This window comes from Podarcis pityusensis (genome assembly GCF_964106645.2).
Source record: "Podarcis pityusensis genome assembly, chromosome: 12".
Lineage (NCBI taxonomy): Eukaryota > Metazoa > Chordata > Lepidosauria > Squamata > Lacertidae > Podarcis > Podarcis pityusensis.
In genome coordinates, this window is record NC_138037.1 from 38,501,489 (window position 1) to 38,521,005 (window position 19,517).

At 38.9% G+C, this 19,517-nt stretch overlaps 1 protein-coding gene across 2 annotated transcripts in view; it reads right to left on the reverse strand.

Moving 5' to 3' along the window:
- The window catches only part of ANKRD28 (ankyrin repeat domain 28), an 86,648-nt gene that overhangs the window by 50,357 nt on the left and 16,774 nt on the right, over positions 1–19,517 (reverse strand). The window contains exons 1-2 of one of the 2 annotated variants that reach the window (XM_080974623.1): positions 3,437–4,899; positions 2,536–2,619 (exon numbers count right to left, since the gene is read on the reverse strand). In XM_080974623.1, the coding sequence (XP_080830749.1) occupies positions 2,536–2,619; positions 3,437–3,553 (201 nt within the window). In that variant the 5' untranslated portion in view covers positions 3,554–4,899. Of the gene's footprint in view, positions 1–2,535; positions 2,620–3,436; positions 4,900–19,517 lie in introns of those variants that run through there. The other variant, XM_080974624.1, reaches the window with a different exon arrangement.

The following is a 19,517-nucleotide window of genomic DNA, read 5'->3' on the forward strand; positions in this document are numbered from 1 at the left end:
GTTTCAACTAAAACCCTGCTTACTCCAGACTAAATTATGTTCATTGACAACCCAAACAGTGAAGAATGTAACATTTCCCCAAAATGAAAATATCACAACCCTTATCCACGTGGGAGTTCTAAGAGCTCCTCCTCCACAAATGGCTTGCCCTATCACTATAAGCAGATAAACTTTATCAAAATTCCCCAGCATGAGTCTCTCAATGAAGATCCCCAACCACAGAAGATCTGTGCACACCTCAGAGGACACACTCTAGTATTAGAGCGCTAGCCTACAACCATCAAGGAAGGTTTGCAGCAACTAAGCATTATAATTCATTGTAATCTGTGTGCCACCATCAATTGGCACTTCAGCATTATTTACCTTACAAAATAACACACTACTTAACATGCTGAAAATCTGAAACACTTACAATACAGGCAGCCCCCCATTTATGCAAGGATTACGTTTTGAGGCACTGCTCACATCAGTGAAATCACGTATAATTTAAACCCCTTGAAAATGCCTGCAAACACCCCATTCTACCTTTTTAGTGCTGTCTTTATGACATTTCCAGGTTCAGCATGATGTGTGTATACACGGTTGCACACATATGGAACACATGTCAACAGGAGGCTGCCTGTACCCCCCAACTGAACAGAGGACAAATTGGGAATGGTTTGACCCTAATCATGTATTATTTTATTACACATGTTGGATCACAACTCACTCAATTCCTGTTTTGTTCATAACTTGCAGAATAAAGAAGAATACAACTAGGACAGAGCCTATCCTCACTGTAGGCTTTATTACAACCAAATCCTTGTGTTCTTTTGGAAAGCATCTTGTGCTCTGGCTCACACAACTATAATAGAGTTACTGTACACTAGATCTTGCATTTGAAACACTGGTTTAAAATTCTAATTAGCAGCCCTGTTTCAATGACATTTGATTTCAATCATTTATTTTTCATTACACATTTTCACCAGCCAACACCCATCATGACAAAAGTTACCCAGTATACAAAGAATACATTTGTTTTAAAACCACTAGTAACAACCACTAAATTCAGTGACTAATTCTAGTCAGGTTGAGATTGAACCAAGATTTTGCCAGTAAACCTTTAACTATTTTCCTCATATACAGTAAGAACTTCTTTAAAAGTCATAATAAAGCATAATTTCCCCATCATATTTTGTAAAACAGCATTAAAAATAAGTTGTATGCTAAATACCTGATTAGTACTTAAAACCATATCCCTCTGGAATGTTGATAGACTAAAAGCCCAGTGTCTATCTCTACTCTGGAACAAGTCCTACTGAATTCAATGGATCTTACTCCCAGAAAATTGGAATTAGAATTACAGGCCACATTTTTCTAGCAAAAAAATCCCGCAGAATTAAACTGGTCTCTCTCCTGAGTAAGCATGTATAACACCGCATTAGTCTCACACTGAGGGCTCATCTAGTCAGGCATCCTGTTTCTAACAGCAGTCAGACGATAAATCATATAACATCAGATAATTAGTATGATCATAATAACTGCATGACTAAGGTTGCAAGGCTATGCACCCTTACTTGGGAGTAGGTCCCACTGAACTAAATGTGACACTTCCAAGTGAATATACAAAGAATTGTGATGCATGAATATAATAACTGGATCATCATATATCATTATCTTAATTCTCCTAAGGCCAGTTCATATGTAGCCAAAACCACTCAGGCACAAGAAAGAAGTATCAGGGGACAACAGCTCACAAAACATTCCAATGAGCAGGTTGAGCATGCTCAGTGGGCATGGAATACTGACTGGTTGTTGGGAAGAGAATACAAATAAGAGAGAAAACTAAGGGGAAATGGAATGAATTATCAAGGAAGAAGGCAGGGGTGGCTGAACAATAAATTCCGCAATGCCACATTTATTTATTTTTTGCAGGTCCCGCTTGTACATGAAACGTAGTGGCTGCTGGAAAATTAATTAGACTGATTTTGCAATATTAAAAAGCCTCTTGCACCTACAGGAAAAAAGGCCTGCAATTGTCTATCCAGCTGCCAAAGAACAGGTCACATTATGAGTAGTTTGGACAACCAACATAGCAGCAGGAAACCTGATCCAGTTTACCAGCTCTAAAAAGTGAAACATTTTGGCATTCCTCTGTCCCCCATCTTTTTCCTTGGTTTTATGAAAGGGCTAAAATGAGATGACTTGAACACCAACATGAATTATGGGTGTGGGTAAGGATTATTAGTAACTGGAGGCTGGATAGTGGTATGTGGTGGAGAAACCATATTTGAGTTAGTAACTTTGTGGCAATTTAGTGCAGTCTTAATATTACAATATCTTAAAAACTAAAGAAAGATAGGCAAGTGTTTCTTTAAGCTAAACAGATTAATTAGTTCACCACCAAATGTAGGTAAAATCTGACAGAATAGTAGTAGGGTAAGTTATATTTCGTATATCAATAAATTTATTACAAAGACTTCTGGAGTGTCTCAGATAAGAAGAAAAAGACAACAAAATAAAATAAAATCTATGAGCAAAAAATAAGGCATTTACCTGAAAGTTAACATCTTCTTTCTTAAAAATTAGTGCACGAACTTCATCAGGGTCCCCATTAAATATAGCTTGAACAAGTGGTGGCTAAAATACAAGAAAACAGAGAAAGCATTTTAATTTCAATGCTATTCAGGTGTAATTATTCCACCACAGTTTTAGACGAGTACCAAAACATTCCATATCACAAATACTTCATTAAAAATCTGTCTAATGCACTCCTTTAAAATGCTCTTCTACATAAACAACCATACTGCACTAATTATCTATACAAAATAAAAATAAAAAATACCTGATTATGGCATACTAATTTTGCAGAATGCCTTCTGAAAGAAACAGAAAACAACTAGACACATGCATGCAATGTGATAGACAAATAAGGAAGTGCAGTACATGATCTGGTGACAAACACATCTATTTCTAAAAATATCTACATGTGCTAACCACCACCATAAACATTTGAAAGCATTATTGCCAAAGCAATAAATAATAACTACTCACTATTACAGTGTTGCTGGACTAGTAGCCCTGCATCACATGATCTATTTTCCATATTTTTAAAGAATGGGACTTGCTTTACTACAGAATATACTATATGGTTTTTGAAAGACTACATAACCAATTATTTTAAGAGCTGTGTTAGAAACAATTTGCTACAAAATTCACTTCTTTGTCAATTTACTTTTGAAAGCAATGATTGGAGCACCCCTTAAGATTTGAAAAGGAACAATCTAGAGAATTTGTTTCATTCATTAGGATTATCGTTAGACACAGAAGTGAATCTACACAACCATATTAACTACTTCAGCAAAATAAATACCAGCTACAGTTTCATATTTATGGCAAGTCAATGGAGCCTTGAACCACAATTACAAACAGGACATATTTAGCAAGAACCTCTTACCAAGCAATGTCCTGAAGCTGAAGGATGTAGAGATATGCTTTCCTGAGGCAGTTTGGAAATAAACGTGGGAGAATCATCTTCCACCTCCTCCAAAACAACAATACACACACGACTCATTCGACCCGTTTGAAGGAGAAAATTAGATTTGTAACAGCCTTGTCCCAAGGATAGCCAAGACAGCACAGAAAGTTCTTTTCCTCTCAAACATAATTTACAAACACTAGTGCTTTGTTTTGAAATATTTAAAATGGCATAACTTAAATTATATTCTATTTGTCAAATTCAACAACATATTCAGCTAATGAAGTTTTCCAAAATATTCCATAAAAAGTTCTGCTAAAATAGTTCTGCTATTACTTTATAGCAATCAATTACTAAAATATCCTCTTACAGTAGAAATTACAACAGTATATATAAAAATTCTGAACTTTCACCAGCCAATTTGCTTTTGTTTAATTTCTACAGAATAAGACTACCTAAACAGTAAAATCATTGTTATAGACGACATAACACCATTCTGTATAGAATGAAACAAGAGACAATTGCTCTGGCAGAGATGATCACAGCTCTCCCCACTCTAGCAAGGTCAGCCTCCAGTTAACGGTAGCAGGATTTCTACCGAAAAAGGCATACATGACTGCCCCAAGTGTTCCAGGTCATGATCATTCCGCAATTAAAAATGCTACTGCCTTAAAATCAAAAGTCCATCACACAAAAAGCAACGTATAACTCAACAGTTATTCAGCACTAAAGCTCCAAGGTTGACATTTCTTCTCCATGTAAAAATGCCTGCAATGTACAGCTAAGCTGCAGTACATTTACATGTGATGAGTCAGACAACAAAGGACAATGAGACTCAAATAATACTGCTTCTTCAATCTAGATTCCCCAACAGACCGTAACACAGAATGCTACTCCATCAGTCAGAAAAGAAATGCAGAACATTTCTTTTCCATCATCAGACCATTGCTCTAGCTAGCTGCTCCAACAACGAACACATAAGATATAAATGCCGGTAACAACGTTTTAGCAAAACACCACAAACACAAGCACTTGAATTATTGCTTTAGACTTTTCCTGCAGAAGTAGTTCATCACTCGAGCGCTTCTTTTGATCACTGTGTGAATAGAGGTTCCATTATAGCCTTCATTCAGACCGATGTAAAAAAGGGGGGGAGGGGGGAGAAAATCAGGCTCCACGCATCATCTTTCAGCCAACTTCTTTATTTGAAGATCTGTGTCTATGCAAGTCCTGTGGTTCTTCACGTTAAATGCTCTATTTATCCAAATTTTGTCATTAAGTTAGGATTTTTCATGCAGCAGATGGTACCGCAAACGGTATAAAAAGCTAGTGCTTTAAAAAGGTCATTACAGAACACATTAACAGGACACAAAAATCGCACCCGCAGCAGTATTCCAACAGAGCAATAGATCCGCAGAATGAAATGCCTAGTAATGCTCACATGTTACACTTACCAAATAACTGAGCTACTGCTCTGGATGCAACTTCCTGTAGCAGGGGGAGGGAAAAAAGCAGCTTTGGGGCAGCCCTCACAGAATATCGATGCCAGTTTTGTGTGACTAATTCACTTAAAACGTAAGATTTCTGTTGAGCCTTCAACATTTTCCACTAAAAGCCACAAGGAAACTCGTATACTGGCACTGCTGACTAACAATGTAGGAAAATAAACAATTCCAACCCATAACTGCTTTCATATGTTACCATATTCTCAGAACGGTCTCAGTTAACCCTCTGTGGCCATGCAACTTTTTAGTCTTTAGAAACTAGGAATTAAAAAGCCTTTTAAAAAAATCAATCCATTATACAAAGTAATAGCTGCTTACCAGAAATATTTGGGTTGCTGTTAAAAGACATATTTAGCATGCTAACAAGCACCTAAGAAAAGTGAGGATATTAACAAACACTAACAAAAAATGCCATCCAATAATCTGAATTTACAGCTTTGGTTTGAATCTGATGAGCTGTAGCACTGATCTGTGGGTGTATTATATAAATGGGTCATATGCCCAAAGTATTGGAAATGTTGCTTTTTTAACTCAACAGTACTTCCAGTTCATATTAAGTAACCTTACATTTTTAAGGTTCTCAATTTCAGATCTTAAAATACAGACTTAGCAGAGTTTCAACGGACATGCGCTGAATGACCATAACAAGAGATATCTGAAGTATCTTGTAAGCTGCTTTGGATATGAATACTGTAGATATATTCCTATGGGTTAAGTATCAAAATTTTCAGGTATCAACCAAACACTGGTATTTTCAAATTCTGTGGTGAAAAATAAGTTCAGCAGTATACAATGAAACAAGATTCACATTTCAGAAGAAAAATACTTTTAAACAAAATTCCAAGTGACTGACTCAGCTGTCCTCAGCTCGGAGATTTTGAAATTTTAGCTAGAAACCATTTTTGTTTACATTGTCGCCTCAGTCATTTCCTCATACTGGTAAATTAATCCCATTTATTTAAATGAAACTTGGTTAAAACAATGCATTCAAAATTGGATGTTTTAAGTCTGCTATCCTATGAATTCTTAATTGGGAGAAATAAGTTACTGGCTTGCCAACCTAGCAGTTCGAAAGCACGTCAAAGTGCAAGTAGATAAATAGGTACCGCTCTGGCAGGAAGGTAAACGGCGTTTCCATGCGCTGCTCTGGTTTGCCAGAAGTGGCTTAGTCATGCTGGCCACATGACCTGGAAGCTGTATGCCGGCTCCCTCAGCCAGTAAAGCAAGATGAGCGCCGCAACTCCAGAGTCGGTCACGACTGGACCTAATGGTCAGGGGTCCCTTTACCTTATGTTACATTGAACACAGTGATCTTGTATGGTCATAATGTTCCTAGTTTACTAAACCATAGTTTAGTAAGTCAGCAATGAGCACTGAGGCTCACCATGTTCCCCTTTATGCACTGGCTCTGAAATTTCCATCCTCATCTATTTAAATGAGAGTTTCCCATTTCAGAAGTAACACGGAGCTCTGGTTTAAAAGCATCAAGACAATGAGGTCAGCGGGTGAAAGAGCCAAAGGGGGGAGAAGAAGGGGGAACATGCAGGTCCAATGTTCTCAATACTATGGTTTGACAACTTCAATCCAGCCCTGTGGATGCTTACCCAGAAGTAAATTTCTGTGAGTCTTTTCGAACATAATGTTCCTGGCTCAACAGAACTATAGTTTTATTTAGTCTGGAACATTATGTCCAAAAAGGCCTCCTGAGATTTACTTCTGGGTAAACATGCATAGGATTGGGCTGAAGCTATCTAAAACTGAGGAAAACTAGAAGCACTTTGCCCTTCTTTTTTCTATTTAAAGGGCAAAGGCAGCTAACACCAATAGGGGCTGGTGGGGCAGAGGGATGGGCAGCTTATGGTAAGAAGTGCTAAGGCTAACAGAGCTAATGGTAGGTGGAACATTGCAAGGTTGCAATCCTATGCACGCTCATATGAGAATAAATCCCACTGGACACTGCAAGTCTTGCTTTTGTTTTTTTAAAAAATAGGATTGTGAAAGTAATCAATGCCAAGTCATACCTCATCAATATAATTAGTACTTACACAGTAGTGAAAATACATCACTCCTCTACAGAAGTATAATGCAAATATTACCTCCAGAGTTATTTTGCAACATGCAGCCCAATCCAATGCATGTTTACTTAGAATGTGTACTGAATGCAGCAAGGCTCGCTCCCAAGAAAGTATTGGAGACGGCAGTTTTAGAAGTCCCCATTTTTATTACTGGCCCTGCTCCTATGCCTTTAACAGCAACCTGACATGCAAAAATTAATCAGGTAAAGGTCTTCTTAGCATGGCTATATCGGTGGTACGTGAAGCAGCTTCCAGCCAGAGCTTCTAAAGCTAAACCAGGACTTGCTTCTAAGTGCACAGGATTGTGTCCCCCCTCTTTTTTCCATATATGGCTTTTGTAAACTCAAAACAACAGACCCAGAAAATAAAAACTAGCAATCTGGCTGCTAGATGCCTCAGAGCATATGTCTTCAGGGAACAACATGGTTACTACCTTTTCTCTTAACAGAACTCCTGTGCTTTTAAAAGCTGCAGAGAGGCAGATATTCAACAAACACACCTTTCCTAAGAACACAAGATTTAATGAAGTTGGAGGCCAGCTCCAGGCATTAAAATAAACATTCACTCAATTTTCAGCAGCCCCAAAAACTACATTTTCAGTGAGCGGTAACAAAGAAACAGAGTCACATAGACTTCCCATCACCTGAACTGGAATTTTGTCTGTACTGGAATTGCAGAGGTGGGAGGGGGGAGAGGAAGAAGTTAAATATACCTTGCTATTCAAAGCCTGGATCTGATAGTGTCCCATAGGGACAAGGTCACTCGCTGCTGCTGCTGTTTTCATCAGTGGTGCGGGCTCTGTGTGTGATTCACAGGTGTCAACAATCAAGTGCTTGGAATTAATTGTAGGTACCTGTCACAAAATGTCCCTCTTTTTACAAATAACTGGGTCCCAATTGGCTAGCTGTTCCAGGTTGCAAGGAAAGGAGGGTGTATGAAATGTCACTGGTTTTCACCATCTCTCAAGGCTAATTTTCAATAGGAATTGCTTTTTGGGGGGTTGTTATGGAAAGTTATAAGGCAGTACTGGGACACAGTGATGCAGACGTTAAACTATTTGTTTATTTTACAAATCTTGTATGCAACTTGATTGTAAAAACAAAACCCTCAGAGCAGGAGGAAAGAAAGAAAAGACGAGAATGGGCTTAGGTTGTGGAAAGCACAAGGGACTGTCCCAATTGATATTTAAGGGTAAGCCTCTGGAGGAACCCTGCCTATCAAAGTAAAAAAATTCCTTCCTGTAGCACCTTAAAGACCAACTAAGTTAGTTCTTGGTATAAGCTTTCGTGTGCATGCACACTTCTTCAGATACACCTGTGTATCTGAAGAAGTGTGCATGCACACGAAAGCTTATACCAAGAACTAACTTAGTTGGTCTTTAAGGTGCTACAGGAAGGAATTTTTTTACTTCGACTACGGCAGACCAACACGGCTACCCATCTGTACCTGCCTATCAAGATATGCAGGTAAAGCTCTGCTATATATACCACAGTTGGCTTGGGGTAGGAAACACAGGAAGCAATGGCTGCACCTATATATCACAAGAAAGCAAACAGAACATTCCCAAATGTGTGTTTGCAAATATATTTAATACAGTATCTTTTTAAATGTTAAGTATATTTCTAGTGACTACAAGCCCTCTCTAAGCAAATTCTAACAAGGCAGGAAGGAAAGCTGGCATAAATATATTTTCAAAAAGCATAAGCAAGTCAGGTACTACATGAAACACAGCTGCTAGATATGTCACAAATTCATCCATATAAAAATCACAAGTTCATCTTAACTCCATGCCTGGTTGCAGAAATTAATATTAAAAACAAAATTAAGTTGTCTGTCATTTAAAAATCCCAGAGAACAAGGAAAATGACATGTAAAATGAATGTACTTCTAATTTTGTTATCTTGTTACAGTAAGCATTGAAATACCGAAATGCCTACTAAAAAGGACTCTTAACTGTATGCATTAAATATACCTACAGAAGCACTACTTGCCTTGCAATAACATCTTTTGAAAGTACAATATTGTTTATAAGAGTATGAAACAAACGTATTCCGGGAAGAATTCATCTGAAGAGAATCAGCTCCATACAGCACAGCATTACCTGGGAATTTAAAAGTGACATTCTGCTACTGCCCACCCATGTGAAAGTATAATTAGCAAATTACATACTATACCCATATGCCACATAGAATATAACATATGGACACAGAGTGCTATATTTTGGGGCAATAATAAAAAGCTATCCTTATGTCATTATAGCTAATGATAGCAATTATAACTGTCACAGAACATGAAGGGATCATATCCTACTTCTTCTAAGTTTGAGTGAATCTCTTCTGTAGTACTCTCCTCAACTTATTCTATCTGAATCGTTTAAGGATTTTGCCTCCCTTCTCTGTACAGGCAACAACCAAAAGACGAAGGGCATAATGGAGTGGGACACGTTTATACACACTCTGCTGCTGATAATAATAATAATAATAATAATAATAATAATAATAATAATTTATTTGTACCCCGCCCATCTGGCTGGGTTTCCCCAGCCACTCTGAGCGGCTTCCACAAAGACCAAAAATACACTAAGATGTCACACATTAAAAACTTCCCTGAACAGGGCTGCCTTAAGATGTCTTCTGAATGTCAGGTAGTTGTTTATCTCATCTGATGGGAGGGCGTTCCACAGGGCGGGTGCCTGGTTCCCTGTAGCTTTGCTTCTCACAATGAGGGAACCGCCAGAAGGCCCTCGGCGCTGGACCTCAGCGTCCGGGCAGAACGATGGGGGTGGAGACGCTCCTTCAGGTATACTAGGCCGAGGCTGTTTAGGGCTTTAAGGGTCAACACCAACACTTTGAATTGTGCTCGGAAACGTACTGGGAGCCAATGTAGGTCTTTCAAGACCGGTGTTATGTAGTCTTGGCGGCCGCCCCCAGTCACCAGTCTAGCTGCCGCATTCTGGATTAGTTGTAGTTTCCGAGTCACCTTCAAAGGTAGCCCCACGTAGAGCGCATTGCAGTAGTCCAAGCGGGAGATAAATAGAGCATGTACCACTATGGCGAGACAGTCCGCAGGCAGGGTCTCAGCCTGTGTACCAGGTGGAGCTGGTAGACAGCTGCCCTGGCTATAGAATTGACCTGCGCCTCCATGGACAGCTGTGAGTCCAAAATGATGCGCATGGAGCAGGGAGAACGTAACCTCTGTGTGAAAAGGTTGTTGACTGTATTTCCTTCAAAATACCTGCTTCTCAGACCATTAGTTCTTTGTTCTTTGTCGTTCAACAACACTAACTCTTGATTCCACTCTTTCCAAAGTTCTCTCCTGGTATGAGCCTTTCTAACTAGGAAATCCAAGGAGGACACACCACAGCTGCTGGAAACTGACTCCAGCTTATCAGAAACGATAGGATTTGCTTCTCCTAGAATAGTATGCTGTAGGCTTCTTGTAGGTGGGATTCCGAGAGGCACAACACTGCTTCAACTTGCTTACAGGACCTGTTAAACTCCCATCACTGTGGCAGCAGCTCCCCATGTTTCCCCTAAGAAACTCCTATCCTGAAGGTTGAAGCCATGAGGTGTGAGAGACTGACACCAAACAGCAGAAAACAGACACTGTCATCTTCACCACCTTCTACACACATGTGCAATTCCAGATCCCATGTGACTCTGGGAGCAAGTATGATTACTCATATCATTCAGTAGCCAGGAGACAATGCTGTCAGACTGGAGTTTTCCAGTTGGCATCTTAACAACAGGAAATCACTAAAAACAAATTCTAACACCCGATAATTCGTACTTCATAGGAAGAAACCAGTGACAGCAGCAGCACAACAGATTGTGATCTAAGTTTTTTTTGGGGGGGTAACATTTTGCTTCAAGAATTTGACTATTTGATGTGAAGTTTCCAACCAACTGCGTTTAGTCACAACGCTGAATAATGAAGCTAAGACAAGGACCGTATTCATAGAAAGCCATCATATGATAAGTCAGACATCAAAGGAGGTAAATATCAGTGTACAACATTTACTTGCTTTTTGAAAAGGGAAAGCCTGCTTTCAAAGTGCATCTGATGCTCAATTTTAATCTGACACAGAAGGAGCCTTATCATCGGGATTCCTGCTTTGCAGGGGGTTGGACAAGATGAACCTTGAGGTCCCTTCCAACTCTACAATTCTATGATTCTATGTTTACTGGGAATAAAGTCCAGAACAGTTCAATAGTATTTTCTTTCTTGGAAGAAAGTGACAAAAGTCCAGGATTATGAATTCTTGCTGAGAAGCACTACCATCACCACTGCAAACCCAAATCACACAGGCAGCCTTTACTTTCTAGCAGGAACAGCAGGCATTAATATGAGAAATCACAACACGGGGAATTAGACTAGGGCATGGGTAGGCAAACTAAGGCCCAGAGCCGGATTTGGCCCAATCGCCTTCTAAATCTGGCCCGTGGACGGTCCAGGAATCAGCGTGTTTTTACACGAGTAGAATGTGTGCTTTTATTTAAAATGCATCTCTGGGTTATTTGTGGGGCATAGGAATTTATTTTATTTTCAAAATAGTCGGGGCCCCCACAAGGTCTGAGGGACAGTGGACCGGCCCCCTGCTGAAAAAGTTTGCTAACCCCTGTTATAGAGCCAACCTCCAAGACTCTGAGATTAAACATTACAATCAAGTAACCTTGTTAAAAAGTAATAGAACTACTGATGTGGCAGAACTGGGATACATTTGATGACTGTATATTCCATAATTCCCTGATATGCATGATATCTCATATAGCAGGAGAAATTAACTGCCACTGAGGCTGAACACTTACACAGAAGAATAGAGAGGTATCTAATCTTTAACGTAAGAAGTATAGTAAGTGATAAATGGGAGTATATTCTTTTAGAATCATAGAATCATAGAATTATAGAGTTGGAAGAGACCACAAGGGCCATCGAGTCCAACCCCCTGCCAAGCAGGAAACACCATCAGAGCACTCCTGACATATGGTTGTCAAGCCTCTGCTTAAAGACCTCCAAAGAAGGAGACTCCACCACACTCCTTGGCAGCAAATTCCACTGTCGAACAGCTCTTACTGTCAGGAAGTTCTTCCTAATGTTTAGGTGGAATCTTCTTTCTTGTAGTTTGGATCCATTGCTCCATGTCCGCTTCTCTGGAGCAGCAGAAAACAACCTGCATGGAGTGTGTGTGTGTGTGTGTGTGTGTTCTCTATGAGTCTAAGTGGTAGTCTTGGATTATTTCTAGGGTTTTTTTAATTGAGAATATCTCCTGTGTGTAACAAAAGCAGTTGAAGATTTCCCACCCACAGTTCACTAGACAAGAAGCAGACAGAAAATAAGTGCCCAGGATATACCCAGCAAAAATAAGATAGCTTCCACATATTTCCAACTGTAGAAGGAAGCAAAGCTGTAAAGTAGCAATGTGACTATTAGGGAAGTGGAGCATTTGACTATTTTGCAAGTATCTTCATTTAAAAAAACAAGACACAAAAATTCACTGCAATTTTGAGAGCCTTCTTTCTTCCACCTGGGGCACAAGGCTTCCTTAACGTAGAACATCCTAACTGGCTTCCTCACAGTCTCAAATTTTGAAATACTAGTTACCAGTCAAAACATGAGTCAGGGATCAGACACATTATGGAGGCTCTGGCTCATTCAGGAAGCAAAATCTCAGCTTGGATGCATTAGTCCTTCTTTTGTTATTCCTTGGCTGAGGAAAAAGCCCTACCTTGACTACTTATAATTTTGAATAAACTGGGGGGGGGGGGAACAATTTTGAATATAGTTTTCAAAGATACTAGTCTTCAACTATTTTTAAAAAAACATAATTTGTTTGCATTCAAACATATCAATATTTAGCACCTTGTTATATTTATCTGTGGCAACAGAAAGCCATATGAAATAATCTTTATGGTTAAAGTAAGTTGCTAGGGTTACAAAATGTTTGTCTAGTAGTCAAACCAAAACCATTTGAAAATTCTTTTGAAAATCCCATGTGTCTATCAGCATCAGTACTTGGGAAAATACCAGCAGCGTTTTACAACTTATTACAGGAATACATGCTACTTCCTCTCAAACTATTTAGGAAACACAGAAGAAAATGATTCATATTATTCTGGCCTGTGGAAGGGTGTGGACAACACACTGATTACAACTATTTAAAATCTTCAGCAGTGACTCATCACTGGTACAGGGCATTTCCAACTCCAGCCTCTTTGGCAACGTAATATCTTCCGTTACATTATTCAGAGGAAGAGCAAATTGATGGGATCTAACCCATTCTTTCTTAGAATATATGTATGACAAAATAGTTTTCAGAACTGAGCACATGGCAAAGTTACCTAAGCTGCAATTCTATATGAACTTACCTAGGAGTAAATCCCACTGAGCTCAACGTGGCTTACATCTGAGCAGATATTTATAGGATTGCACTGTTAAGCATCCAGGTTTGAAGGGTATAAATAAATCAGCTAAAATCAGGTGACTAGAGAAATCTATCCAGGTTTCTTTGCCACCTCAAAGGAGAGGAGATGCTATGTTTTCCTTTTTGGACACTATTCTCTAGTTCTTTCTTCCATCCTGGAAATTACAAATAGACTCTTGTTCAAGTACGTGAAAATTCAGATTGTTTTGTTTCCAGAAGTTTATTGTCAAATAATATACATGAGTCTTTTTAATTACAAAAGGTAGAAATACAAATGCTGTCTGTTTGACAAAGAGTTTTCTGCGAAAGAAAACTCCAAAATAAGCATGTGCAGCCAGTTTAGCAAGGTTTACAAGATCCTTCATTAAAGACACCAAAAAGACAGAGGGAGGCTGTTTATTCCTATTGTTGTTTTGTGAATTTTAGCTCTCAAAAGATTTTTTTTAAATGTCTTATAGATTTGGCCAAAGACAAATGAATACATTTCTCAAAATTCATATGCATTAAGATGTCAGGAAATAACTAGGTTGCTAATCATACATACTATTTGTTGTTCTAGCGGTTAGGAACAGACATACTGCATATGTGAAAGAATTGAATTACAGTTTCCATGGATACCATTTTTAAAAAATCTTTTAAAATGTGACTCCTGCAAGAATTACTCATCATCACTACATCTGCACAATCTGACTTTGCAAAACTAGCCAGGATCAAGGTTAATCATTAAATCAGATGCATGGTGCCTAATTATTTATTTAAAAATCCTTGGGGGAGATTCAGGTTCATCAGGAATATGTAGTCCTATACCAGCTCAAGAAAGATTTTCCAAAGTAATGCTTTGGAAGCTGAAAGAATATTAAAAATCCCAGTTCAAGTGAGTAAGAAAAGGATAAATCTGACTCTCTGGGGTTCATGTATATGCTTACAAATTAGTAAACATACGGAACAGGAATAAATTACATGTCTTTATTCACTGTCCACATTATGGCTAAACTCAGATGCTGTTCTTGGTTTGTTCATTACCCAATCCTTCTCACCAAAAACCACATTTCAGAAGACAATTGTGCTAGCTAGATCACTGCTACATTTCAAAACCGATAGTAAATTCAATCTGAAATGTGAATGCTACTGATATTTCTCAGGTTAACTGAGGTGCTGATGATACTGTTAATACATAGTTCCTGTTACGGCCTGCACTGCAATTTTTGTGAGCTCCTGGGGTAGTGTGTGGTTATGGAGGACAGAGTCCTTGAAAAACGTGCCTAGAAGGGAGGCCTTGCAAGGAAGTCTCAGGGATATCAACTATTCAAGCGACTGGAGGCAGAGGTGAGGCTAGAGGATGGCTGGGTTCGAGGGAGGCTTACAGAAGCTTGCATTCTGTTGCTCGCTCTGACCTCTTACCCGTGGCATCACTGGAGGTCTGGTGGTGGTGTTACTGAACACTAACCCAGTTCCTAAGATCCATAATGTTATTGTGAACAAACAGGCTGACCTGATCTGCATAATTGAGACCTGGGGAGAGGGAGATGGATGGACCTGACCTAACACAACTCTCTCTACCTGGAGTGACAAACACCCTCATGTGTTGTCCCACAGCTATTTGTTGCTGTCAGCCTCTTTAGGGGCTGCATTGAAAAGAAATTTATGTCTTTTAAATGAGTACCTATTCCATGATTCATGGCTGGATTTGAAATCCCTAAATCTACTTTGGAGATGGAACCCACAAAGGGCCGACTATTCTGACAGTGAGCGATAAAAAGGATGATTCTTGTCCTGACATGCAACAAGATTTTTTTTCTTATCATGAGACTCCATCAAAACGTTCTATAGGAAAGGCTGATAGCACGCATTAGTTGGAAGTGGATTAGAATGTGAACTGACTGTACAAATTAGATGTGTATAAATCTGTTGTGTATGTTGAGTTATACATAAATTAAAGTTTAACAGGTACAACCAATCTTAAAGTGTAAACTATCCTTCAATGGCATTTTTTTTTAGTGCAAACTTTTAAAGAGAAAGTTCATCTAAATCACTAGTTTAAAATCAGCCTATTATCTCAGCCTCACAACAGAGGTCATTACGACACAGTCCCATTTCTGCAGTAATAGTCTCTAGAGATTTCTTAATCTATAGGTTTCTATTCGACTGTTGGGTTCTGTGTGTAAAAATCCATAATCTAAAATGCAAGTTTTGAATGCATATATTTTAGCACAGTTTCACTAGCTAATGAAAAAGCCACTATATAAAGTAAACTACTGCTGCCCCCTAGGGTACAAATCAGAATTTTAAATCCAGTCTAGCAAACAATTCCAATAATTACATCTCTGGATATACTGAAATACAGGCTGACAATTCCAGACAGATTTGCTAATTACCAACCCAGAACGATCCTCTTCTTCCCATCTATATTTAAAAGCCTGATTTTAAAATATCACATCTCTAGCTAATTAATGTTGCCTGAAAGGAAAGAAAGAAGCCACTCTAAACAGTATCTGAAATTTCAATCTAAGATTGTGCAATTAAGAAATTGTTCGTCAGAGCAACTTTGTAACAGCATGATAATCACTAGAGTCTGCAAGTACACACACCAAAATTTAAAAATTCACACATAGTAAAACAGGAAACTCTCTTGGGAACAGAAAATTAAAAGCTGCAGGACATTTCAATGAGAGTGTCTTACTTTACACTATATACAGGAGGCATCAGTGAAAAGTCCAAAAAATAATCTGAAGAAACTTAACACAAAAAATAATGTTCCTATTTCTTTGTCCAGTATAGGTGCCAAATGTTCAAAGCAGCTGCCTAAGTGTTCATTGATGAGAAAGGCAGAGGAAATGAATCTCTGAATTAGCCACCCCTGCCTCTCATATAGGTCAATCACAGAACATACAACTAGCAAAGTGGCTGACTATGACAAAACAGCTGGGTATAATTAGGTTGTGGTGTTTAACTCTACCTCACACCAACAAGCCCGATTATATTATTTGCACCACTTGCCCCCTACTTTTCCATGGTATCAGTGCCATCCATCTCTTCACTGTCCCTCAAATCACAGAAGTCACTTTTTAAAACACTCAGACTAATGTGGGGTGGCTGGTGGAAGCCATTTTCACATAAAAAAAATATGTAATGCATTCCAAAATTTGGGTGAAACAAATTAATTCCATTCTTTGACATGCCCTCCTATATCCACAATGATCAGAAGAAGCATTATTACCCACCAAACAGGCCCAGAGTTAAAACTGCCAAAACAGCAACAAATGTACATGCTGGTAAGGGCCAACCTGAATGGTTCCATCTATGATCACTTAATACTTAATGGGTATAAATTAATAAGCTTAGCATACTAGCCAAGCATGGGTAGGCAAACTAAGGCCCGGGGGCCGGATCAGGCCAAATCGCCTTCTAAATACGGCTCGCGGACAGTCCAGGAATCAGCATGTTTTTACATGAGTAGAATATGGTTATAAGACGTCCCCGTTTCCCAGGGACAGTCCCCGGATTTACAAATCAGTCCCCATACAAAATCCATTGAAGTTGAAAAGTGTCCCCAGATTTATTGAAAAAAATCTGGTAACCTGAGAGTAGAATGTGTCCTTTTATTTAAAATACATCTCTGGGTTATTTGTGGGGCATAGGAATTGGTTCATTTTATTATTATTTTCAAAATATGGTCCGGCCCCCCACAAGGTCTGAGGGACAGTGGACTGGCCCCTTGCTGAATAAGTTTGCTGACCCCTGAGCCAAGGTATATAAATTCCAAGATTAGCATTAGGCTATCATGGGAATTAACTCTAACATTATAGCCTCATTCAGATGTAACCCTAAACAACCAGTTAACCTTACAAGAACAACTTGCAGCAAGCCATAGGTTAACATGCTTCCTCATCCTCACTCCTCCTTTTGCATGTCTATGAAAAGCAGTTTGGAAGCTTTCACTTCCATTTTCAATTAACTGCAGCTTGTTATATTTGAATCTAGACCATAATCTTAACTATGGCTTTTTAAAACAAACCAATGTCAAACAAAAGTTCAGATGGTACAATAAAATGTAGTTAATCCAAATGAAGTCACGGCTTCAACCCATCTGCAGATACAGACTTGTATAGCTAAACTGATGGGGGGGGGATTGCAACAGTTACATTTCTAGGTTCTTTTCAACAATAGTATGAAACAACAGGAAATTAAAAGAAACTGCAGAAACCAATGTTAAATTCTATAATGTAAGAACCCACATTTGCTAAAAAGGGACCTTCCAAGAGCTTTCATAATGCAGTTCTGACTAGTCTGAACAATTACTGATAAGCCAACAAGTACTTTAGAAAAACCCATTTTCAGCAGTTAGAGAAACTAGTCCATCGATTCAGTTTTACATCAGCATTTACTTCAAACAGCTTACATGTAATATCATATTCCTTTATTTTTATTTGGCTTATATGACAGTAGTTTATAGTTGAGCCACATGGTGGCACAATACAAAAAGAAAACACGGTTTAAAAACCAAAAGCAAAGTCTTATTATTAACTTAAATGTGGATGCAGAACCACCATGTGTAGTATGAAGAGAAAAGAAAAGGAACAGGAGGCCGTGCTGATCCCCTGCTTCATGTCCCCCAACCCAACAAGATCTACTTAGAGAAAAGCATATGGGGGGAAGTAATTTGGGAGGGGAGTAGAAGAGACAAAATAAGGTTTAAGTTTAAAGCTGCATTTTAAACCAGTTTTATTTTGTACTACTGCATACATTCAATATTGTTTCACTTGTAACAAATGCTACTTTAAAGAATCATACACGAGTCTATCACTACTGTAGTTTAAATCTATTTTATTTAAATGTTGAAGGCACACATGGAAATTACACAAGGCACTAGCACACTGCCTGCATCCTTTTCCCCCCTAGGGCACAGACACAGCTCTCAAGGTATTGTTGGAGAGCTGTACCCCAAGATCTTGGGGACCAGAGGTTCCCCATTTCTGTTCTAAGGCTACAGTAAGTCTGTACAGTCATTACCTTATCCAGTCTCAAACCAAAGAGAATAATGCCACTGCAACTTCTTTAATAAAGTATGCTTTTGAGGTGCCTGTTCATAGTATGTTTTTCCAAAAAAAACTAAACTGAGAATTTCTCTTTTGAAATGCAATGGCAGAGAAATAATTCTTAAGTATCAGTTGCATATTCCCAGTCTCAGGCACTGCTTCAAATGGACTATTCTGCACAATCAGACTGAAGCAGGACCCAATTTCAGAAACAAAGATTGTGAGAAGGTGGCTATAGGGAAATGTGGTCTCTAAAGTATGTGTATCCCATGTGTGTAGATAAGTTGAAATCAGCACCTTGGTTTTGGCTCAGAAGCATGCTAGTAGCATGCGCAGTTGGCAAATCCAAGGCTGCACAGTCTCATTTAAAGGGAGATAGGCTTCAGCATTTTTCAGCAGCTGAAGCATCTGGATCATTTTTCTCAAGGTCAGCCCTTCATAAAACACATTACAATTGTCAAGCCTGGAAGTTATGAAAGCATGGTTCAATGTGGCATGGCCATGTCCTCCAATATGTAATTGACAGAAAGCTGCTCTAGGCTACAGCAACCTGCTTGGCAAATGCCACTGTCTTGGACAGACTTTCCCAACCTGGCACCCTCTAGATGTTTTGGAGCACAACTCCCATCATGCCAGACCTTCAGACTGGGACTGATAGGAGTTGGGAGTCCAAAACACTTGGAAATCACTGGAGTGGAGAAAGCTAGTCTAGGATAACACCAAGGATGTGGTAGAAGCATAAAGTGAATCTAAAGAGAGAGAGACCCAATAAACTTCCTTCTGCAGCTCAAATCACAGGTGAAGTCTGTGCTATGTAAACTCTACTATTAGGATAGTGTTGACTTCACCCTCATGCATCAAGACAATTTTCTCTTTTTTCTGGCTCCATCAGTTCTCTGGTGCACATTCATTTGTGTGCCCTATTCCTGCACTCTAAAAAAAAAACCCATTCAGGGTGTGACAAAACTGTACCGTTATCCAGGTTCTTAAGTACATTTTTATTTTTTTATCATTTTTCCAAAT